Source organism: Esox lucius, chromosome 17 (genome assembly GCF_011004845.1).
Source record: "Esox lucius isolate fEsoLuc1 chromosome 17, fEsoLuc1.pri, whole genome shotgun sequence".
NCBI lineage: Eukaryota > Metazoa > Chordata > Actinopteri > Esociformes > Esocidae > Esox > Esox lucius.
Window position 1 is genome coordinate 42,687,423 of NC_047585.1, and position 25,042 is coordinate 42,712,464.

At 43.1% G+C, this 25,042-nt stretch overlaps 1 protein-coding gene across 2 annotated transcripts in view; it reads right to left on the reverse strand.

Annotated features, from left to right (window-relative positions):
• LOC105016702 (collagen alpha-1(II) chain) overlaps positions 1 to 25,042 on the reverse strand; it is a 56,770-nt gene that overhangs the window by 15,039 nt on the left and 16,689 nt on the right. For both annotated transcript variants that reach the window (XM_029114062.2, XM_029114061.2), the window contains 24 exons: positions 22,093 to 22,137; positions 20,428 to 20,481; positions 19,249 to 19,302; positions 18,145 to 18,198; positions 17,524 to 17,577; positions 17,252 to 17,305; positions 17,022 to 17,066; positions 15,726 to 15,779; positions 15,377 to 15,421; positions 15,031 to 15,084; positions 11,633 to 11,731; positions 10,490 to 10,534; positions 9,230 to 9,328; positions 8,929 to 8,982; positions 7,967 to 8,074; positions 6,401 to 6,454; positions 5,158 to 5,256; positions 4,412 to 4,465; positions 3,809 to 3,907; positions 3,483 to 3,536; positions 3,101 to 3,154; positions 2,206 to 2,259; positions 1,052 to 1,150; positions 859 to 957 (listed from right to left, as the gene is read on the reverse strand). In XM_029114062.2, the coding sequence (XP_028969895.1) occupies positions 859 to 957; positions 1,052 to 1,150; positions 2,206 to 2,259; positions 3,101 to 3,154; positions 3,483 to 3,536; positions 3,809 to 3,907; positions 4,412 to 4,465; positions 5,158 to 5,256; positions 6,401 to 6,454; positions 7,967 to 8,074; positions 8,929 to 8,982; positions 9,230 to 9,328; positions 10,490 to 10,534; positions 11,633 to 11,731; positions 15,031 to 15,084; positions 15,377 to 15,421; positions 15,726 to 15,779; positions 17,022 to 17,066; positions 17,252 to 17,305; positions 17,524 to 17,577; positions 18,145 to 18,198; positions 19,249 to 19,302; positions 20,428 to 20,481; positions 22,093 to 22,137 (1,584 nt within the window). The remainder of the gene's footprint in view (positions 1 to 858; positions 958 to 1,051; positions 1,151 to 2,205; positions 2,260 to 3,100; positions 3,155 to 3,482; positions 3,537 to 3,808; positions 3,908 to 4,411; positions 4,466 to 5,157; positions 5,257 to 6,400; positions 6,455 to 7,966; positions 8,075 to 8,928; positions 8,983 to 9,229; positions 9,329 to 10,489; positions 10,535 to 11,632; positions 11,732 to 15,030; positions 15,085 to 15,376; positions 15,422 to 15,725; positions 15,780 to 17,021; positions 17,067 to 17,251; positions 17,306 to 17,523; positions 17,578 to 18,144; positions 18,199 to 19,248; positions 19,303 to 20,427; positions 20,482 to 22,092; positions 22,138 to 25,042) is intronic.

Below are 25,042 nucleotides of genomic sequence, written 5' to 3' on the forward strand. Positions count from 1 at the left end.
CAATTCCAATCTTTGATTTAATTCATGCATCTTAAATTGACCCCAACTCTGCCTACCACATGGAAATAGCTGGAACAGTAACAAAATACGAAGAGAATTAAACTATCCAATAAGCTACATTGGTAAAAAAATATAATGACCTTATTTCAACTTGTTAGGCCCTGCGTTACCTCCTCGGTATTGGATATTTGTTACACATGAATATTCATTCTATATTGTTCTTGTCATTTATTTTCTTCACAGTGACTTTGCTTTACTCTCCTTCCGCCTGTTCTTTCAGTCTAGTCATGTACTGTATTCCCAGTTTTTTCCCACCTAAACCTTCGCCATGCTTGTTATCTGCCAATTTTGCTAAACATTCCCTGCTGTGTTTGTTCACCCCTGCTGGCATCGCCACCTCTTTGAACAACCCACTGCACAGATCTGACTGTTCATCCTTCCTCCCCCGTCCTTCTCTGCCCTATCTGCTCTGTCTTCCTGGGCCACCTGAAGGGAACTGACCTACAAGCTAGACAAGCAGACAGGCCTGACAAACAGACAGGCTCCCCAAAAAAAGATAACAAACCTCCCCCAAGCCTCTGCCATTAATTACCAGAATTCACTCGGAAAGTTTACCTGGATATGCGGGTTGTCAAGGAAAACCTCAGCAGGACTATGCAGGATAAAGACAGGAATAACAGTTGTCCAACTCACACATCACTAAGGTTCCTCTGTAATTTAACAGTAGCAGTACAAGCCAGTACGTGTTTCAGCCAGGCTGGCCGTCTGAGCTAACACTCAGCATCATGCTAGCCACGCGTCCGGCATCCGCGCGGGCGAGACGCACGCAGACTAACTTCCCTTCAGCGTTGATCTTACCTTGGGTCCGTCTGTTCCGGGGGTCCCGGGCAGTCCACGGGGTCCCTGCAGACCCTGAGGCCCAGCGCCTCCTCTCTCCCCGGGGAAGCCGCGCTCGCCCTGCACAGACACACAGACACGGCAGCGCTCGGTAAGTTTTGCCCAACTTGGCTTGGCGTTGGAGAGGATCGTCCGAGGCGATCGTTAAACTCACTCTTGGCCCAGTGGCGCCAGCGGCTCCACCCTCTCCGGGAACTCCCATGTCACCAGGCTTTCCCCCCTCGCCAGGGGGGCCGGGAGGTCCTGGCAGACCCTTCACGCCGGGAGAAAAGTAGAGGGACAGTGTTTAAACACCGCAGTATAATAGGTATCAACGCATTGATAGTAAGACTCTATAGGCGTAGGGCTGGCAGGGTTCGGACATTTTAGTTGATGATTAATTGTCACACAGATAACTGTGATTAACGATTTGATTGTGTATTTTGTAAATGTTATGCCACTATTACAGTGTAAGGCTGATCATATTGTTATAATACACCTGGTGACTCTGAGATGGGTCTCGGGCACCTTTCTGGAAAAAATCTGACAAATCGGATACTCCAATTATTGGCTTTGTTTGGCTTAAAACCAAAATGCACCCAGAGCGGTGCAGTTGTATTCGGCTTGGGAACTACCAGTAAATCCATGTTGTTAACGCTTGCTCTACCCAAAATGCACCAACTGCAAAGCAATTACAGTTTCACCTATTGCTCTGCTGTACATATTATTATAGGCTAGTTATTTGAAATAGCTCATTCTAAAACTGTTATGTAGGCCTTCCCAACGTAGCAAAACATGTTCGAACGCTCAGTTGATTAATTCTGTTACACATGTACAAGGAGGATTTGCCCTAAATATGCAATGGGGCAAAATACATTTCTAAATATGCATTTTAATGTGTATTATCCAGTAATAAAAATATGGATGGAAATCGCAAAATTCGACCAGATTGTTAAACATATTTTACACACGCTGGTGTATGGTTTTCTTTTGTCGATGTGAGTTGATACGACAAATAGGCGACTGAAACGCATTTGCCTCAAATCTTTTGCAGAGCTGTCAAACATTCTGCTGCACCCCTGGGCTAGACGTCCTACCGGATTGAGACGGACATAATTCGCATCGGAATTCATTGAGACGTTTCTAACATCGGCGTAAAAGATTGGGAACATACGATTTTGGAATCTTAATATTGTGCAAAAAGATCGCTGCTGATAACAGGTAATGTGTCACGAAGCGGAGGTGTTAAGCTGCGCTGAAGTGATCAGCACAGAGAGGTGTTCTGCTGTGCATCATGGGTAAAGGTGTTCGGGTTGTTCAGATACTGACCTGGAAGCCAGAGGGTCCAGGTTGTCCCTGCTCACCTCTCTCTCCAGCTGGGCCCTGTGACGAAGAAAGGGCGTGTGAGCAACCACGCTTCATTCTTGTTGCAGACCGTAATATTCAAATCCCTTTTGGTTTTCTAATACGCTCTCAGAAACACTGACGCAAACAGCAAACAACACCAGACAAGTGACAACGTTTTGTTTTTAACTTGAGTCCCTGATTACGATGTGATGGCGGTTGTACTATCTCCCGCTACGATCGCCAAGCTGTGACAGAAACATTGCCTGACATATATGTGCCCAAGAAACTTTGAATATTTGAGTCTTATAAGATGATCGGAGCACACTGACTAATGAGTAAACAATTAAAAAGCTAATTACTGTAGCTCTCATTTGGTCAAACTGTCAACCGAACATAGTAGTATGAAATCCACAATATACGAGAAATAACTGTGGAAATAAAAACACTCAAGGGCCAATAAATCTGATTTGACACATGGTTTTGATGTATATGTTTTAGTTAACCTGACTTGACCAATTTCTACAATATTTGTTTTTCTGTCTAACACACAAATCGTTGGGATTTGAGAAGCCTGTTGGCTTTCTTATCCATGAAAAAAAATCCATAAAGATAAGTATCCATGAAATGAAAATCTATGTCAAATTCGTTCTGGATGGACGACGGAAATCATCTCACAACCTGAGTGCAACCAGTTCAGTAAGACATGAAATTACCACGATAACCAACAACTGAATCGATCCTTCAGCTGCGAAAGGCAGAGGCCACGGGAGAGTTTCAGGGGCCATTTTAGTAAATTGAGAAAGGAGGATAAGATCAGTGAGACGGGCATGACAGCAGCAGAATGGGATTGTGGGTCAGGGGAGATAGAAATACTCACAGCAGGGCCGGGAGGACCAGCTGCTCCAGTCTCACCATCCTTTCCTGGAAGACCCTATAGAGAGATGGACAGGATAGAGAAGACAGCGGTAAGGCAGAGAGACACAGAGAGTTAGAGGCTGTATGCAACAGAAGCCAGTTGAATACTGATAATAGTAATTGGCCAGGATAAACTACTGATAAAAAACAGAAGAAGGGAGGAGGCAGTTTATTATGTGTGGCTGTATAATATATGGTTTAATCTTAATCGATTTGCCTCCAAGCATTTAGCATTTCTAATCCTTTCTAGGAGGGCATTTGGCAATATTTACCCTGGCACATGGCTCTAGCGATAAGGCTGTCTGTCTCGCTATAAATATGAAAATGAATAAATAATGACTTACTCTCAGACCTGGGGCACCAAGGAGTCCCTTCTCTCCTCCTTTCCCAGGCTCACCCTGGTCAGAAAGATACACATTAGTCAGTCTCAGAAGATTAGAAAATCAACAAATCACACAGTAAGTAAATAATAACAAAAATCTATAAAAACCCTCTGAACAACCAGTGAATGACTCTATAAATCAATTGTTCATTTGCGATTTGTTAATTAATTCATGAATTAATTTATTCAGCGGCGTGTCCAGCTAGATTACGAATCAACGACGCTGCTACTTATCCAATCAGTTAAACGTACAACAAATCAATTGTTCTGTTAAGTAGCGACACTCACATTGGCTCCCTTGGGCCCCGGGAATCCCATGACACCGGGCTGACCACGGGCTCCCATTGGCCCAGGGGGTCCGGGACGACCGTCCTCACCAGCAGCACCCTGCAGAGAAACAGAGCAGGGTCAGTCAACCAATCACAGCAGGATCAACCAACCAATCACAGCAAGGTCAACCGACCAACCACAGCAGGGTCAACCAACCAATCACAGCAAGGTCAACCGACCAACCACAGCAGGGTCAACCAACAAATAACAGCAAGGTCAACCAACCAATCACAGCAAGGTCAACCGACCAACCACAGCAGGGTCAACCAACCAATCACAGCAAGGTCAACCCACCAACCAACAAATCATACAGAAACATGTATTCAGTGAAGCTTTTGTTGAACAGAAGTTCAAAAATCAATGTCTGCTTGAGGTTTGCATTGATATTTGACTAAACTTCATGCAAATTAAATGAGAAAGAGCGGGGGGGGGGGGGTCTACATAGACAGAGTCCTGTGAACATGCTGATCAATCCAGTGACATTCAACTTGGTTTTGTTTTATGATGAAAATTATAACTGTTTTGCAATAATTTAAATAAAAAGACACCAAGTGTACTTACACCAGGTCCAACTTTGCCTTGAGGACCTGCATCCCCTGGGCGACCAGTGAGACCCTGCAGAGAGAGGACACATGAGAAATCAAACCTCCTAAAGCCTGAACCACCTCTGTGGAGAGTGACGGGCCTTTTGTGGCGCTACAGGTTCTGTCCCGGTACGGCTGGTGTAAGAGACAGTCAGAAAATCAGTCAGAGTTGATCAGAGACAGTCGGGCAGAGTCATTCAGAGTCAGTCAGTCAGAGTCAGTCACTAAGGGTCAGTCAGTCAGAGTCAAACAGAGTCAGCCAGTCAGTCAGAGTCAGTCATTAAGGGTCAGTTAGTCAGAGTCAATCAGAGTCAGCCAGTCAGTCAGAGTCAGTCATTAAGAGTCAGTCATTAAGAGTCAATTAAGTCAGAGTCTTTAAGAGTCAGTAAGTCAGACATTTTAAATACATAAATACAAGTAATATAGATAGTGAGGTTTAGGATGCCTTTTATAAAAACAAATAAATATTAAGACAGAGAAATCAATCACCTTGGAATATTCTGTACTTAACAAGAACTTAAACAATGTTCACAGCTTGCTTCTGTAACAACCACCACGAGAACATTTCAACCAGGGTTCTTATTAGGCTGTGTACCACGTTTGACATCACAGAAAGACGCCATATGATGTCACTACTGAAAAACACACCACAACTTGGAGAATCTCACCAGTGTTTTGATACATGCTGCTCTTACAGACGGTAGAAAGACCAGTGGGACTTACTCTGGCTCCAGGAAGACCGGGCTCGCCAGGCCGCCCAGGATCTCCGCCAGCTCCCTTAGGGCCAGACACACCTCCAACCCCACGCTCGCCAGGGGCTCCCTGGATTAGAAGGAAAAACATATTTTGTAGAACAGTAATCAACCCAGCAACCACTCTCTCAGTCATTCATAATCCCTGGACTATAAGGACAAATAATTATTTATGTCAGCATAGACCAGTGTTTCCCAGTCCTGGTCCTCGGGACCCAAAGGAGTGCATGTTTTCGTTTTTGCCCAGACACTCACACACCTGATTGAAATTAAAGACATGATGATTGGTTGATTATGTCAATGAAGTGTGTAACTGGTAGGGCAACATTTGAATCAGGTGTGTGAGTGCTAGGGCTAAAACAAAAACATGCACGGTTTTTGGTCCCCAGGACCGGGTTTGGGAAACACTTGTGTAGATGATGAATTAATAAATACACAAACAAATAACAAGATGTAATATATCTGTCCAATATATCTATCTCCACAGTCACTTCGTCTGAACCTTTAGACAGGCAGCTTAATTCAATGATTTATTTCTCCCTAATCTGTCTTTTGGACAATCAGATTAGCACTGAAAAAGATCTGATTGGAAAAGATCTGATGTGACTCGTCGAAAGACAAATTACAGAAAAACTGAAAACACAGCCATTTGAATTTAAATGGAGCTAATAACTCCCACTACACGGAGCAGATAACGTATGAAGACTTCAGGAATCACCTGAGGGGGTGAAATGAAAACCTAATTCACATACCGTACTGTGGTACAGTATGTACGGCTGGTAGGTGAGGATATGGTAAATGGCTGAAATAGTGGGACTCGAGTGGTGGAATTGTGGAATTACAGATGAAGCCCCCATAGACAATAGGATCTGTCAGTGTTTCTCATCATTTCCATTGGGATATTTGTCTCTTTTGATTTCTATGTACGCTCACCTAACTGGATATTCTGTCGGATTAGACAGAAATGACTTCAGTACTACGCCGGCACAGAACGTTACATCACCACAGGCCTTTTCTGGGAACCCAGAACCAATCTGGCATCACACAAGAGACTACTGCTTACACAGTTGTTACATAAAGCATCCTATCTTCCTGGTCTTACTGTAATATATTATTCAGCTGATTGGATTCCGTTCATTTCCTGTTTCACAAAGGTTCCACTCCCATGGTGATAGGCCCCTCCCCTGGGACCACACTGTCATGGTGACACTCACCTTGGGACCGGCCAGACCATCCTGACCTGGAAAACCACGGTTGCCAGGGGCGCCCTACAGAAAAACAATAACAAGGTGAAGAGTTTGAGCAGGGAGCAATACGCTGTATCTAATAAAAACAGTAATGACATATACAGCTCTATGTGGGTCTAATTAATTAAGTTATGTCATAGACCGCTCTATATGTGCTGAATAAATACAGTAATGAAATAGACAGCTCTATGTGGGTCTAATAAATACAGTAATGACATAGACAGCTCTATGTGGGTCTAATAAATACAGTAATTACATAGAGAGCTCTATGTGGGTCTAATAAATACAGTAATGACATAGACAGCTCTATGTGGGTCTAATAAATACAGTAATGACATAGACAGCTCTATGTGGGTCTAATAAATACAATAATGACATAGACAGCTCTATGTGGGTCTAATAAATACAGTAATGACATAGGCAGCTCTATGTGGGTCTAATAAATACAGTAATGACATAGACAGCTCTATGTGGGTCTAATAAATACAATAATGGCATAGACAGCTCTATGTGGGTCTAATAAATACAGTAATGACATAGACATCTCTATGTGGGCCTAATAAATACAGTAATGACATAGACAGCTCTATGTGGGTCTAAAAAACACAGTAATGACATAGAGAGCTCTATGTGGGTCTAATAAATACAGCAATGACATAGACAGCTCTATGTGGGTCTAATAAATACAGTAATGACATAAACATCTCTATGTGGGTCTAATAAATACAGTAATGACATAGACAGCTCTATGTGGGTCTAATAAATACAGTAATGTCATAGACAGCTCTATGTGGGTCTAATAAATACAGTAATGACATGGACATCTCTATGTGGGTCGAATACATACAATAATGACATAGACATCTCTATGTGGGTCTAATAAATACAGTAATGACATAGACAGCTCTATGTTGGTCTAATAAATACAGTAATGACATAGACAGCTCTATGTGGGTCTAATAAATACAGTAATGTCATAGACAGCTCTATGTGGGTCTAATAAATACAGTAATGACATGGACATCTCTATGTGGGTCTAATAAATACAGTAATGACATAGACATCTCTATGTGGGTCTAATAAATACAGTAATGACATATACATCTCTATGTGGGTCTAATAAATACAGTAATGACATAGACAGCTCTATGTGGGTCTAATAAATACAGTAATGACATATACATCTCTATGTGGGTCTAATAAATACAGTAATGACATAGACAGCTCTATGTGGGTCTAATAAATACAGTAATGACATAGACATCTCTATGTGGGTCTAATAAATACAGTAATGACATAGACAGCTCTATGTGGGTCTAATAAATACAGTAATGACATAGACATCTCTATGTGGGTCTAATAAATACAGTAATGTCATAGACATCTCTATGTGGGTCTAATAAATACAGTAATGACATAGACAGCTCTATGTGGGTCTAATAAATACAGTAATGACATAGACAGCTCTATGTGGGTCTAATAAATACAGTAATGACATAGACAGCTCTATGTGGGTCTAATAAATAAACTCACTCTCTCTCCGGGTGGTCCAAGAGGTCCAGCAGCACCGGGCTCTCCTCTAGGTCCCCTCTTTCCCTCCTCTCCTGCAGGGCCAAGAGCTCCCTGGGGCCCAGCAGGCCCCTAAACAGACACATCCACATGTCAGTCATCCAATCTCACATCCATCACCTCTAAAAACAACACGTCTAATGGTCGGAAGATGTGCTATAGGCGCTCTATAGCAAAGCTACAGTTTCTTTATTATAAATTACATTGTTGTTAATATTTCTATCAATATGCTAACTGTTCCTTTTAGTAGAAGTTTGTTGGGAACTCGGAGACGGCTGTGATGTTATCATTAAGTAACATGTCTGTGGCTTGGTTTATGGAAGCAAGGTTGGCTCTTATTTTGTTATGATGAACTCTGCTTAAATGCAATCATAACATGCTTTTCTGTTGCTTACATGGTCCTTAGGAGGCATAATGCAGGATTGCTGATAGCGAACTAACAAACAGTGCCCTCTTGTGGACAGTTGCTATCCCTATTATGTTTTTTTGTTACTGGCATCGTCCTATGTAGGATGGATGCCTCTAGTGGTCAAAAGGCTGTATTAGCAGGGACATCATTACTGTAATGGAGTCAACATGTGGGGATTTTAAAAATTCCATCCCACTGGTCATCTATATTAACATGTTGGACTCTGGGTCTCACTGATTCACACACTGAATGCGTCCTTCATTGTTCACTATGGTGTGGTCCTCAAAAGGCCTAGTGATGAATGGCTAAGAGGTGATAAATAGTGCACCAAAGGGGTGAGTTTCACGAGGTATTATATAAACTCTGACATCCTCCAGTATTTTGACATGGGACAAATGGTGAGGAGGGAGACCTGTAGACAGCCAGAAATCCCGGCGAGATAGACAGACATAAGGTAAGAGGTCAAGTGAAAGCATAGTGGTAGAAGCAGCAGCTTCACATTACTAATAATACTTACAATCTCTCCCTTGGGTCCAGCCTCACCCTTGAACCCTGGGATACCAGGGTCACCCTGTTGAAAAACACAAAAGACAGGGTCATTATTCCACATCTGCAGATTATAAACTTATAAAATGCCTCTGTCAATGAAGTAACTCATGTAATCTTTGATACATTCAGTAACAAAAAGCACGTAGAATTACTTTACCGAAGCAATGGAGAGCTAGCTTTACCCGCCCACCCACCCACCCAGTCAAATACATTCAAATTGAACGACAGAAGACTGCCGCCATTGACAGGAAAAGCGGATGCATACGTACAGATGTTCCCTTGGGTCCTAGAGGTCCAGTGGCTCCCTGAGGTCCGGGAGGGCCACGGGGTCCGGGGAAACCAGGGGCGCCAGCAATACCAGGGGCACCCTGGGGTAGGGCAAACGAGAAGACAACTGTCAACATCAACCATGTGTCGACCAGTGATTTCGAGGACAGGCCCATTAATGGCTCAACTCCTGGAGATGTAAAGATGCCTCATGTATGTAGTCTGGTTCCTCTCTAGGTTTCTTTTAAAGTTCCAACCTACTAGGGAGTTTTTCCTAGCCACTGTGCATCAACTCAGTTGTTGCTTGCTCATTGGGGTTTCAGGCTGGGTATATGTAAAAGCACTTTGCGTCAACTGCAGATGTAAAAAGGGCTTTATAAAATAAATTTGAACCATAGATGTGTTCGGGCCAATAGTGTCTGTTTAACCGTGGGCTATGCCATGCTGACCTGGTTGGAGTTGTGATCACATGACTAATCGAGGTCAGTGACCCACCCGTTCATCAGGAGGAATAAGCCAATTAATACTGGAGATGTGAGAAATGGGCATTAACGGACTGTGTCGACCCTAGGTTGCGGATCCTCAAGGAAGAAATCAATACTTGTGGAGGCATTTGGACTGGGCTCAGTGGGTGGAAAAGTGGGGGAGGCCAGGAAGTTAAAGATTAGCCAAAATACCGCAGATTGCTCTTCTTCACCCAAAGGCCACGGACCAGATGCAATCTAGGATTGTATATGTGTGTGAATGTGTCTACTAAGCAAAAAAGTTATATAAAAATATATTTTGGAAAGATTATGAAAAACCCAGAACGTTTAGGGCAGGTGAAAGGGGGAACACCAGGTCCGACTAATGACTCCACCCAAAATGTGTCCTCTGGTTGGACCAGAAGACTTGACTAGCCTTCACATTTAGTTTGGAGAGGATTTACATAGCGCTTTTAGCCTGCAAATATTACGCTTTTATTATAGTGTCAGTTCAGATTATAAAGTCAGTTTATATACTACCCAAAATCACTAGGCAAGTGGAAAGCCTGAAGACGTTCTGGTACTTAAAATACATTAATCCTCCATACTAACAAAAGAAAAGCTGATGTATGAAGGAATGGCTTCATTTATTACGCCAAGACTCTGCCCTAACTAAAAAGGTCTTTAGTCATGTTGATTTGATCAGAGACAAAATGGAGCGGAGATATGGAGGGAGGGGGTGTGGTGGGGGGGTCCGATGTGAGGGGATGAAGGAGAGGGTTCATCCAGTACACTCACAGCTGATCCTTTAGCTCCACCAATGCCATCAGTACCAGGATTACCCTGTAAAGAAGCACAGATTGCTTAATATGATATCACAGTACAATGCACAGAGTCTGTATTTCAACATGTGTTGGCAACTCATAGTTTTTGTACAAACATTAGGTTTCTTTGAATACCCAAAATGAGTGATTTATTTAGAGACTGAGACAAGCAACCAGCTCATGTCCCATTATCAGGAACAACTCTGTGAACACTGTTTTACAGAGACTATTTAATAGGGACACTGTTTTACAGAGACTATTTAGTAGGGACACTGTTTTACAGAGACTATTTAGTAGGGACACTGTTTTACAGAGACTATTTAGTAGGGACACTGTTTTACAGAGACTATTTAATAGGGACACTGTTTTACAGAGACTATTTAGTAGGGACACTGTATTACAGTGACACTGTTTCATAACAACACTGTTTTACAGTGACACTGTTTTACAGTGACACTGTTTCATAACAACACTGTTTTACAGTGACACAGTTTCATAACAACACTGTTTTACAGTGACACTGTTTCGTAACAACACTGTTTTACAGGGACATTGTTTCATAAGGAAGTGGTTTAACAGGGACATTGTTTCATAACAACACTGTTTAACAGGGACACTGTTTCATAAGGACGTAGTTTATCAGTGACACTGTTTCATAACAACACTGTTTTACAGGGACATTGTTTCATAAGGACGTAATTTATCAGGGACACTGTTTTATAACAACACTGTTTTACAGGGACATTGTTTCATAAGGACGTAGTTTATCAGGGACACTGTTTCATAACAACACTGTTTAACAGGGACATTGTTTCGTAAGGACATAGTTTATCAGGGACATTGTTTCATAACAACACTGTTTTACAGGGACATTGTTTCATAAGGACGTAGTTTATCAGGGACACTGTTTCATAACAACACTGTTTAACAGGGACATTGTTTCATAAGGACGTAGTTTATCAGGGACATTGTTTCATAACAACACTGTTTTACAGGGACATTGTTTCATAAGGACGTAGTTTATCAGGGACACTGTTTCATAACAACACTGTTTTTCAGGGACACTGTTTCATAACAACACTGTTTTACAGGGACACTGTTTCTGGAGAACACTTACAGATGCGCCAGCAGGTCCAGGAGATCCGGGGGTTCCTGACTCTCCGCGGGGTCCTTGTGCGCCCTCAGGTCCGCGAGCACCAGTAGGGCCAGCTTCTCCCTGGAGAGATAATCAATAAATATAAATCTACCAGTCAATCAATCCACAAATCCATCAACCAATCAATCTGTTAGTATGCCTAGGTATGCTTGTGAACCAAGGATTACTCTTTCTAACTATCCTGGTGTCCTGTTTGACCTTAGGAGGACATGAGCCCTTGTACCACACCTCAGCACTACAAGGACCAAATGGAGCTGCCCCTGTCAGAAGTCCTCCTGGATGTGTTGCCACTGTCCACAGATCACCTGATTATCCCTTTACTTATCTACCTGGTTATGCAGTGGACTTGGATTCTGGTTTAGGACTCTGCTCACAGCCCAATAGCATTTATTTCCCTGCTTGTCTTCTGATCATGACCCAAATTCTCATGTGCTCTTATACTCTTCACACAGCACAACTAGAAGGGGACTGGTCACCACTCAGAGTCTAGTTCCTCTCTAGGTTTCTTTAAAATTTTGGAACATACCAGGGAGTTTTTCTTAGCCACTGTGCATAACTCTTGTTGCTTGCTCTTTGGGGTTTAAGGCTGGGTATCTGTAAAAGCACTTTGTGACAACTGCTGATGTAAATGGGGCTTTATAAAATACATTTGATAGATAGATTGATTAATCAATCTATCATAAGTCAATCAACCAACCAATCATTCAAACAAACTATCCATCAATCAATTTGCCAATCAATATATAAATTAACAAATCAATTTTTCCAATCATTCAATTTATTCAATAAATCTGTCAATCAATCAATTAATCAATCAATTAATTACAAAAACAATAATTCAAAACATTCTATCATACCATTAACCAATAAATCAATGAATAAATGAGACAATCAATTAATCAAACCAACATATGAAAAATCTATATAAACCCAAAGAACCAATCAAAACGTCTTCAAGTGTTATTATTTTAAAGAGCCCCAAAAAAACAAAAGAAACGTGCATAAAGATCATTTTAATGGTAAAACATTTGTTATAAAATAAACGCCTCCACAGGAGTTAGTGTTCAAATCAAGTCACAAGTGTATTCTTAATTGAATTTACTAAAAGGCCTAAAAGGCAAATGGCATATAAAGAATTTTCACACTAGAAGTGTTTTTATTGGCAGTCACACTACACTAACTGCAAAATGTGTACAAAAGAATTGGCTGCATTTGAAAAAAAGTCCACACTTTTGGCACACTTAAGTTGAGATAAAAGGGGTTTTATTAGAATCTGTGTGAAATGTGGAGTAGCCATATTCAAGTTTGTACCGGTTCCCAGGCCTGCTTGTCTAGTAAAAATGAGGCGATTTATCCTGACTGTTCCGGCCCGTTTTACACAATCAGCCAATCATTCCACTGCACACATCGAGGCTTCGGGAAAGTGAATGAATTAAACAAATGACATTTGTAACGTTTTTTGACAATGGCGTACGCATGATATATGCTGCATTTGTTTTTAAGACTTTGGGGAGGGAAGTTCCTGGCATGGGTATATTGTCAGAACGTCACATTCTCTTTCTGCAAGCCCAGTTTACATGGGCTATATTTGGAGGCACGGGGAAAGTTAAGTAGGTCTTTCCTTAAAATTATACTTCTACTTCACCTCCATCTGTGTAATTAAAAGCAATAATATGATTTAAAACAAATTGCTGGAGCTCCAGTGAAGTTTGGAAACAAACATGGGTTCAAATGTTATTTGACATTTTAATTTAAGCGTTTGCTTGTGTGTCCCCAGAGCACCTGGCCATGGCAGATGCTTAACAAGATGACTTGTTAATGACACAGCTTAGGGCCAGGTCTCATAGCAACAAAACAGGCAGGTGTAACTTCTGAACATCACTGTCAGGAATACCTGAAAATTACTATCAGGAATAAGCAGGTCAAACAACTGAACATCGCTGTCAGGAATAACCAGGCAACACAACAGAACATCACTGTCAGGAATCACCAGGTTGAACAACAAAACATCATTATCAGGAATACCGGAACATCACTATCAGGAATAACCAGGTAGAACAAATTAATCTCACTGTCAGGAATAACCGGGTAGAACACCTGAACATCACTGTCAAGAAGAACCAGGTAGAACACCTAAAAATCACCTACAGGAATAGCCAGGTAGAACACTTGAACATCACTGTTGGGAATAACCAGGTAGAACACTTGAACATCATTGTCAACAATAACCAGGTAGAACAACTGAACATCACTGTCAGGAATACCTGAACATCACTATCAGGAATAACCAAGTAGAAGAACTGAACATCACTGTGAGGAGTAACCATGTAGAACACTCGAACATCATTGTCAATAATAACCAGGTAGAAACAACTGAAAATCACTGTTAGGAATAACCAGGTAAAACACCTGAATGTCACTTTTAGGAATAACCAGGTGGAACACCAGAACATCACTGTCAGGAATAACTAGGTAGAACAACTGAACATCACTGTAAGGAATAACCAGGTAGAAGACATGAACCTAGCCGTGTCTGGGAAATGAAATGGTCGAGCACAAATGAAGACCAGGGTCAAGTTACACGTGGGCTTCACTGTTTCATTGGCTGATTTTAATCACACACATACAGACACACACAGACACACACGCACACACACAGTAGGCACAGACACACAGAAAGGATGATTTGGCGTCAACCTCATGAAGCAAATAGTAGGTGCTCTCAAAGGGGCTGGCTTTAGTAACTATGGCCAGGAAGAGAATAGCAGTGGAATAGCTAAATTGTTCCCTGTCCTGGCAGACTGAGAGGGATGACAGAGGAAGATGAAACCAGCAGTGGAGCATGGGGCCTTCAGGCTTCAGACACACAAACACACACACACACACTCACCCTGGTCTCTGTTCACCGTTCAAAAGGAATAAATCAGTACCCAGAGGAGAGAGAGAAAAAACTACCCACCTCCCAAACTCTGAACCCCCTTCCTCTTATTTTCCACCAAGGTCACGGAAAAAAGGTTTTCGTTTTAAAAGCACTTTCAGAGGTGCCTTCTCCGATTTCACCCCTCTATTCAGCTCTACTCAGTTCAAAACGCTCTTCTTCTGAGCATTAATAATTTAAGAGTTTATCCTGCTCTTTGTGCTCCACTAATAAAATTGTTGATTTTGCTGAGGATTTGTCTCTCGACATACTCTTGGATTTCAAGAGAACAACAGAGAGAGAAAGAGTAAGTGAGAGGTATAGAAGGATAGAGAGAAAGAGTGAGGGAGAAAGAGAGGTACAGAAGGATAGAGAGAAAGAGCGAGGGAGAAAGAGAGAGGTACAGAAGGATAGAGAGAAAGGGAGGAGATCAGTGACATACCTTGGAACCTGGAGAGCCGGGGAAGCCTGGAGCACCAGCAGGGCCAACCGGGCCCTGAGGAGAGAGAGAGAGAGAGGAGAGAGGAGAGAGGGGAGGGGGTCCCAACGCAGGAAGCGAGGGGGAGGGGTAGGAGGAAAGGGGGAGAAAGGAGGGGCAAACGGAGTGAATCAACAGAAACTGCTGCCTCCACGAGGGCGGCCAGATATGTTGCAGACACTGTCCATTTTATGAAGGGGGGGGGGCGTTGTCCCAGACACAGATGAGGGTGTCTTTTAGTACAGGACTCACACATTTAATCTGTGTCTGGGAAACAGACAAAGGTGATTTCAACCACGATGCTACTTACAGGAGGTCCGGCAGGTCCAGGCAAACCATCGTTACCGCGGGCACCCTGGTCGAGAGGAACACAGGACAACCACAGTGAAGCAGAGACACAGGCTGACACACAATGACCATGGTAATACCATTAATCTTTTCTTGACTTGACGCAATCTGATTAGAAAATAGACACGCTGCAACAAAAGGTTAGACACTCCGGGTCACAAGGTCAGACACTCTGGGTCACAAATAAAGATACTCCGGGTCACAAAATATGTCCATAATTATACTCTTCTGACTATAGCTGGATGACACTGAGATAGGGAATTAAAGAAAGGTCCGAGGTGGGGGGTTCTGGACCGGAGGAAGGTACTTACAGCAGCACCAGAGGGCCCAGGACGACCTCTCTCACCGGGCAGGCCACGAGGTCCCTTTATTAAAGAAGAGGGAGAGTGAAGAGGAGAGGCTGCCGTCAGTCAACAGTTTACAGTAAGGCATCTAAAGGTCTATGTGTCACATCTGTCTGGAGTGGTTGTCCGTCTCAAAGTAACAACAGTTTACAGTAAGGCATCTCCTGTCTATCTGTCACATCTGTCTGGAGTGGTTGTCCGTCTCAAAGTAACAACAGTTTACAGTAAGGCATCTCCTGTCTATCTGTCACATCTGTCTGGAGTGGTTGTCCGTCTCAAAGTAACAACAGTTTACAGTAAGGCATCTCCTGTCTATCTGTCACATCTGTTTGGAGTGGCTATCAGTCTCAAAGTAACAACAGTTTACAGTAAGGCATCTCCTGTCTATCTGTCACATCTGTCTGGAGTGGGTGTCCGTCTCAAAGTAACAACAGTTTACAGTAAGGCATCTCCTGTCTATCTGTCACATCTGTCTGAAGTGGCTATCAGTCTCAAAGTAACAACAGTTTACAGTAAGGCATCTCCTGTCTATCTGTCACATCTGTCTGGAGTGGTTGTCCGTCTCAAAGTAACAACAGTTTACAGTAAGGCATCTCCTGTCTATCTGTCACATCTGTTTGGAGTGGCTATCAGTCTCAAAGTAACAACAGTTTACAGCAAGGCATCTCCTGTTTATGTGTCACATCTGTCTGGAGTGGGTGTCCGTCTCAAAGTAACAACAGTTTACAGTAAGGCATCTCCTGTCTATCTGTCACATCTGTCTGGAGTGGTTGTCCGTCTCAAAGTAACAACAGTTTACAGTAAGGCATCTCCTGTCTATGTGTCACATCTGTCTGGAGTGGGTGTCCGTCTCAAAGTAACAACAGTTTACAGTAAGGCATCTCCTGTCTATCTGTCACATCTGTCTGAAGTGGCTATCAGTCTCAAAGTAACAACAGTTTACAGTAAGGCATCTCCTGTCTATCTGTCACATCTGTCTGGAGTGGTTGTCCGTCTCAAAGTAACAACAGTTTACAGTAAGGCATCTCCTGTCTATCTGTCACATCTGTTTGGAGTGGCTATCAGTCTCAAAGTAACAACAGTTTACAGCAAGGCATCTCCTGTTTATGTGTCACATCTGTCTGGAGTGGGTGTCCGTCTCAAAGTAACAACAGTTTACAGTAAGGCATCTCCTGTCTATGTGTCACATCTGTCTGGAGTGGCAGTCAGTGTCAAAGTAACACTTCAGCAGGAAACTGTGAGTCTGTTTCTGTCTGTACTCACCATTGGTCCAGGAGCGCCATTCTCCCCGGGAGCGCCAGACTCTCCCTAGAACCGGGAACATTAAAGAGAACGTTATTAAAACAGAACATAACAGATAGAGAGATAATTTTACAGAGACAGAACACTAAAGAAACACAACAGAAAATGGGATGTTTGTACAGGTCCAGATTGCAACAGTCTTCACAACATGACAAAAGGTCAACCAGGTCAGAATGCCGCTCCGGTCCTACCTTAGCACCAGCTGCCCCGCCCTCCCCCTTGGATCCATCCAGACCTGGATACCCCTGGAAACAGAACATCAACACAACGTCATGAGAACAGTACTGGGGAGGGTTACGGTTCAGAGGCAGAACCATTTTACTGTCCTATTACAGGGCGATGTGCTTGGTGTTGTGCCATAAAAACAACAGGTACATAAGTATAGCAAACAAACAACAACAAGACAGTTAACAGAAAACAGGAATAGTAGATATTATCATATTTTGAAGACTATTGTACTGACTCTGTGTCCCTTGATTCCGGGCAGACCAGGAGTTCCTGGGAATCCACGAGCCCCCTGTGTTCCAGAGAGACAGACAGGAGAGACAGACAGGAACAACAGACAGGAGAGACAAACAGGAGAGACACAGATTGAAATGACTTGTGAATGAGAGACATGTTTTTATACAGTCGTTGTCAAGATCTTTCCTGCTGTGACGTCTAGGGCCAGAAATATGATGGACAAGGCATGACATAGGATGGACAAGGCATGACATAGGATGGACAAGGCATGACATATGATGGACAAGGCATGACATAGGATGGACAAGGCATGACATAGGATGGACAAGGCATGACATAGGATGGACAAGGCACGACATAGGATGGACAGGGCATGACATAAAATGGACAAGGCATGACATAAGATGGACAAGGCAATACGACAATGTGATGAGCTAGGGCCAGATATGCGACAGACAGGCAAAGACACATGATGGTGTAGGGACATAAATCAATGAAAAGTGAAATTTTAAAGTAAATGAACAGATGAATGAATGGAAAATGGTACAGAAAAAACTAAGACATCAACACTATAAAATAAATGAACAGATTATCAAATACATTAATATAAACGACAACACACCTGGGGGCCAGCAGGTCCACGCTCACCAGATTTTCCGGGTTTGCCAGCCTCACCCTAAAGCAAAAAGAAGAAGAAAAATTTAAAATAAAATAAAATTCAAGAAATAATGAAAATAGTATATATTTAATGCTATCTTGTTGACCCCAGTCATGTGTGAATTAGTATTTATGAATAGATTATACATTAGTAAACCACACCTCCTGGTGGACAGACAAATAATTGACTACTGGTTCAGTCTGCTGCCACCCAGTGGCAGAAAAGGGGCATATAAGTTCCAATATATTATTTTCCATTATTGTACAAGCATCGGCCTCACTATTTACAAGAGGTCCAGACTATTCCCCTCTCTAATATCTATGCTTGATCATTACAATCAGTGAAAATACACATAATACAGCCCTTAACAAGCATCCTTGAAGATGGATGCAGAGACCTTTTTCGGGTGATTTCTTTATAAATTTGGTAGAATATGATCCATCCTGCCAAAAGGAGTGTGCAGGTGCTCGGATTGGCTCACACAAAAATTAACAAGAGGAGTGATTGGCTAGATGAAGTGCAGTCAAACTAGTAGGTGCTTTTCACTTCATCTGGATTTACTGGGGTTTGACGGGATTGGCTGAGGTTTGGCTGGGGTTTGACGGGATTGGCTGAGGTTTGGCTGGGGTTTGACGGGATTGGCTGAGGTTTGGCTGGGGTTTGACGGGATTGGCTGAGGTTTGGCTGGGGTTTGACTGATGTTTTCCATTCCAAACTGATGTTTGACTGAGGCCTGACTATGGATTGACTGGTGTTTCACTGGGATTTTACCTGAATTTACCCAGGGTTTGACTGGGATATGACTGGGTTATGCCTGTGGTTCACCTGGGATTTAGTAGGGATTTGACTGGGATTAGATTGGGGTTTTTACTGGGGTTTGACATTAGTTCAACTTAAGTTTAACTGGGGTAGACATTTGTGCACAATGTACTAATATAACAGTATAGACAAGCACTCAACAGCTGGTGGTCTCAGCGGATCAGACAATGCTAACAGTGAGTGGGTCCTTTAAGCGTCAGCTGTGTGGGACCGCAGTGTCCCTGATAGTGATAGTCTGGTGGTACTCACATCATCTCCAGGTTTGCCAGAGGGTCCAGGGGGGCCGCGGGGACCCAGGGGGCCCTGTCAGGACACGGGAGACAGACAGTTACCAAACACCGCCATTAGAGGGCGGCGCTGTACTCTACAGCCACAGGAGAAACACTGTGTGTTTGTGTATTTGTGTTAGCGAGTATGTTAGCGTGGTGGGTGTGCTCATTTGGCAAAGAACAAGCTCCCCTGGCAGAGAATGTTAGAAAGAGAGATGCCAAGTGAGATTAAAACATGACCACAGACAACATCAATTACGACTTGGGAAATAGAGGAGATGTTGTTCTACCAACACATACAGACTTACAGACAAGCATAATGAGGTCCCCCCCCAACGCTCAAGTGAATCAGTGAGTCATTCATCAAGCTGGGAAGGGTCATATTGACTCGAGGTCCAGTTTGGCTCAGATGCTAGAGCACGACACTTGCCAACCCAAGGTTATGTCTTTGATTCCTACTGGAGACTGTTACGGAATGTATTTGCTACCGAAAGTTGCTGCTTTTAAAGGACTTCTCCCAGGTCTGCATTGGTCAGGGGATAAGAGTGATATAACTATTGGATGGTAATGTTTAACCGGCATCCCAGGTAAGTCCGGTCCTCAAGGAACAAATGCTTCAATTCGCAACAGAGTTTACTGGCCAGGATGTAACAGGTCACCGCCTTGGAACAGCGTCTTGTGTGCATGTTTGGGAACGGCCGAGGTGGCTCCGGTTCTGCCAACAAAACAGCCAGAGATTTGATTGTAATTGCAGGTAATGATGTTTTCACCCTGTTGACCGGTGGACCAGGAGGCTGGAGGTTAACTTGGAAGGCCCCTCTAATGCTCCCATCTGCACACATTGAGATCACACTGCGCTGCTGGCTCTCATTAACTCCTAGTAGCAGCCTTGTCGGTCTACAGTGTGTGTGTGTGTCCTTGCAGGACGCTGATCTGCCCACCACAGGAGGCGATTAACAGGGCAGTGTTCACAATGCCACCGCTACCTGGTGTGTTCACTCGTATTATTTCAGCTTTACAGTCTGACCGGTCAACGTCTCAGCCGATGTGGTCATCTAGAGCAGCTTCCCAGCCAGCGCATTGAGACCATCGGCTATACATCCCGGTGATGGCACAATGGTCTGGTATCCCAGCGTGGAAGACATTATGGGATACTTACAGCTGATCCGGGCTCCCCAGCCTCTCCAGGGTTGCCTTGGAAACCTTGTGGACCCTGGGATGGAAGAGAGAGAAGTCTGTCAGGTGAATCGGATGACCTAAGATGACCATGATGGTCTTCTGGGCCTGTTTGATTACTCAGCTCACATGGCTTGAAGGAAACACTACAGGATAAAATAAACATATTAACTTAGACACAAACTGCTCTAAGGTTTAACATTCCTCTATGTGAGCTGAGTAAGTTAGGTAGAAAGGATGACATGCTCAACGATGTCTAAACCATATTTTTCTACATAATACTTTAAACATAATACTTAAGTCACCCCACTTCCAGGTCAGGGTCTATTCCTATTTCTTTTGGGAGTCTCTGTCTCCCAGGAGACAAAGGATTAGAGTGGATAAAAGGACCGTGTGGACAAAAGGACCGCGTGGATAAAAAGACTGTGTGGATTGACTGAAGGACTGTGTGGATAAAAAGACTGTGTGGATAGACATAAGGACCGTGTGGACATAAGGACCGTGTGGACAGAAGGACCGTGTGGACAGAAGAACCGTGTGGACAGAAGGACCATGTGGACAGAAGGACCGTGTGGACAGAAGGACCGTGTGGACAGAAGGACCATGTGGACAGAAGGACCGTGTGGACAGAAGGACTGTGTAGATAGACATGCTGGGTATCCTCAACACCCTGGTTCTTTGTGATTGAAGCCTCATGCTCTGACATGCCTGCTGACTGGCTGGCAGCACCTCATAAACAGTAGTTAGTTGAGAGGGGAAGTAGGGCAGGAACTGAGCGGGGGCATTGGGTGGAAAGGAAGATTCATGGTTTCAAATGGTGTTTATATCTTTTAAATACTTCAGCCGGGCTCAGCAGAGATCACAAAAATGGATTCCACAGAATAGTCTGACGTTTTTGAACACTATTTGGGATTTTGAAAATAGCATTTTGAATACTACTTAAACCCAGGTCTGGGGGGGATTGTCTGTCTGTCTGTTGGTCTATCTTTGTGAGTATGTCTGCAAAGTGAAAGAGCAGTGAGGAAAACACCTGCAGATTGTAACTGGGGACATGCCAATATTCTGTCATCTTCCTTCTCCATGCCAGTTAGCACAAGATGAAGCTGACTATGTAATGTGCATGGGACCATCCATAATGGGTAGTCTTCTGGTTTCCTTCAGAGGGACAGTTTAAACACAAGGTCCATCCTAGACTCAACCCAAACCCTCTAAATTGGAGATACACGGAGCTGCCACAGTGAGCAGCCACGGTAAACTGCCTTGCTCAGGGACAGAACAGTGGAGTTCTCATATTGCTAGCTTGGCGACTCGACCTGGCAAACTTTCGGTTTCTGATCTGATGATCTGACCTCTAGGCAACTTGTTACTTGCCCTTTGTTTTGAGTGCCTCAAAACTTTGATGCAGACCTTTGTTGTCTACAAATGTACAGGGGAAACACACTAGTGATAAATACGTCAACAGATGACCACAACCCGACCTACATCTTTAATACTAACTCTTATTATTACTCCTGTAATATAGCGATAACTAAGGCTTTACGGCTTTAAAGGAGACTAAGAGAAACTACCTATGGTTATAATAACAAGCTGTGGCTTGTTGCCAGGAGTGTGTATGTGTGTGTGTGTGGGTGTGTGTGCAAGTACTTACAGGAGCTCCAGAGGGGCCAGGGGGTCCACGAGGACCCATGGGTCCCTGGGGGCGAAAGAGATTGAAAGACAAAAGTTTAGATCATAATTACATAATCACAACCCTCTTGAAAACATAACTTCAACCAAACCTAACCAACAACTAACCACACATGAAAGACGTTGGTTTCTAATTGTCATGATTAACTTTCACATAATTCAGAATGTGGGTGTCAAAGGTAGAGAAAGCCAGTTGGTTGGATGGTAATGGAATCCTTTCAACTGCAACACGGTGACGTCATGGTTAATGTTTATATATATTTTTGTTGTTAGTTTAGGTGAGAAAATAATCAGCCACTCGTTGACGTGAGCCTTTGTTTTCACACGTTTCTGGCTTTTTTTGCTCCTCAGCGATACAAACTCAGTAGCTTGCCTGTCAAAAGCATAAATCGTTTTGGAATTCCATGGTTCAGAGACTTGTTCCCTCCTTCCCTTTTCTCTGCATCTTTCCCTCCCTTTATCTCTTCACCAGTCTCTCAATCTCTCTTAATCCCTCTCTTCCTCTCTCTCTTCATCTAGCTCTTCCTCAGTCTCTCTTTCCATCCCTCTCTCTGTCTTTTTCACTGTCTCCCTTTCTCTCTATCTCTCTGTCTGTCTCTCTCTCTCCCTCTATATATCTCTCCCTCTCTCACTTTATATTTGTTGCTTTCTCCACTTTTCTCTTTGTTACCTTCTCCCTTTATCTCTCTGGTTTCCTTGTTTGTCAGAACTTCAGAGGTTCAGAGGTCGCCACCAAAAGTGTTAGATTCTGAAGTGGGAGGCTTGAACTCTCCTTGACTTCTGTTCAAATGTTTGTTTGAACTTCAGCATGAATCCACAGAAAAAGCAACAGCTGTGTTGTTACAGAGCGAAATATACAACTAAAACATCAGACAGGAAGAGTAGAAGATCTTCAACATGTCTCTTTGACATATACACTTAAATACAGACCTTTCCATTATATGCTATGGTAACTTCCGAGAATAAACTATGATAAAGGATTTAGTGTAGTTTTTCCATCAAAGTTTTTTTATCACGTTTATTAATACGTTGTTAAAAGCATAAAAGTGGGTGAGAAACTCAACTAAACTGCTCGTTGATCAAAGATTATTAAGGACCGGTTGATTAAAGGGATTCATGTTCCCCACCAACAGACCTGAACCTCATCACTCAGCGCTCCGAGACAGAGAGGAGGTCCACAATACACACAGAGCCAAATCGCTTAAAGACATGAAGTCATTACATAAGAAGATATGATGAACTGAGCTAATGTGGAGTTTAGGAAGAACGTCAAGGCCTGAGTTTGAAATGACACCCTGTGAATCCCAATTCCCTAATTATGAATCCCTATTCCATATAATGAATCCCAATTCCCTAATAATGAATCCCTATTCCATATAATGAATCCCAATTCCATAATAATGAATCCCTATTCCATATAATTAATCCTTTTCCCTATAATAAATCCCTGTTCGCCATAATGAATCCTTATTCCCTAAAAATGAATCCCTATTCCCTAATAACGAATCCCTATGTTCTATAATTAATCTCTAGTTCCTAATAACAGTAAATAGGGTAACAGTAGATAGGGTAACAGTAGATGAGGTAACAGTAGATAGGGTAACAGTAGATGAGGTAACAGTAGATAGGGTAACAGTAGATATTGTAACAGTAAATAGGGTAACAGTAGATGGGGTAACAGTAGATGAGGTAACAGTAGATGGGGTAACAGTAGATAATGTAACAGTAGATGGGGTAACAGTAGATAATGTAACAGTAGATAGGGTAACAGCCAGTGCACTATATAAGAAATAGGGTGGCATTTCTGTTGAGCCTAGCATCCCTCCATTAATTGAGTTGCTTCAATGTCTCCTATCCTTTCCACTCCAAAGGGCTGTTGGACTACAAAGTAACTGTCTGTGTACATGTGTATTTAAAGCCTGTTGTCCTCCAACCATCTGTGTCCATAATGTGTGTGTGTGTATGGGCTGCCGTCATGTTGATAACACAGCTTTCATGGTGTTTAGGCAGATTCAAGTGGAGAGATGCAGGATAGCAGCCAAAATGTCCCTGAGGCAGCACATAGATGTTACTCACTGGAAGGGAATGGGAATGAAAGTAATCTTTTCAGCAGGGTGCTCCGAGGACCAACCCACGCTAGCCACCACCAGTTAAGGGTTTAACAATGGAGCTCTATGTTTGTGCCGTTTGTGTGTGTGTGTGTGTGTGTGTGTGTGTGCATTTGTCTTTTGGGTGGTGTGTGTGTTTGTGTGTGTGTGTATGTGTGGCTGTATGTACGCTATATAGCCAAAAGCATGTGGACACCCGTACTAATTACTGAGTTCAGGTGTCTTAGACACACCCATTGCTCACAGGTGTATAAGATCCAGCACATAGCTGTGAAATCTCCATAGACACACACTGGCAGTACAGTGGGTCAAACAGAAGAACTCAATGACCTCAAACCTGGCACTGTCACAGGAAACCTCCTTTGCCACTAGTCAGTTAGAGATATTTCTGCCCTACCTGATCTGCCCCCCCGGTCAACTGTTAGTGTAAAAATGTTGAAGTGGAATCACCTAGGAACAACAACAGCCCAGCCATGAAGTGGTAGGCCGCACAAACTCACAGAGAGCGGGTGAACCTGTCATCTGTTGCATCACTCCCCACAGGTCCAAGACCTGTGAGCTTCACAAAATAGATTTCCATGGCAGAGCAGCTGTGTGCAAGCCTCACAGAGCTAGCTGGAGTGGGGTAAATCAAGCCGCCACTCGAAACTGGAGCAGTGGAAATGTGTTCTCTGGACTGATGAATCCCGCTCCACTATCTGGCAGTGTGATGGACAAATCTGGGTGTGGCGGACGCCAGGAGAACCCTACCTACTGGAATGCGTAGTGCCCACTGTAAAGTGTGGTGGAGGAGGGATAGTGGTC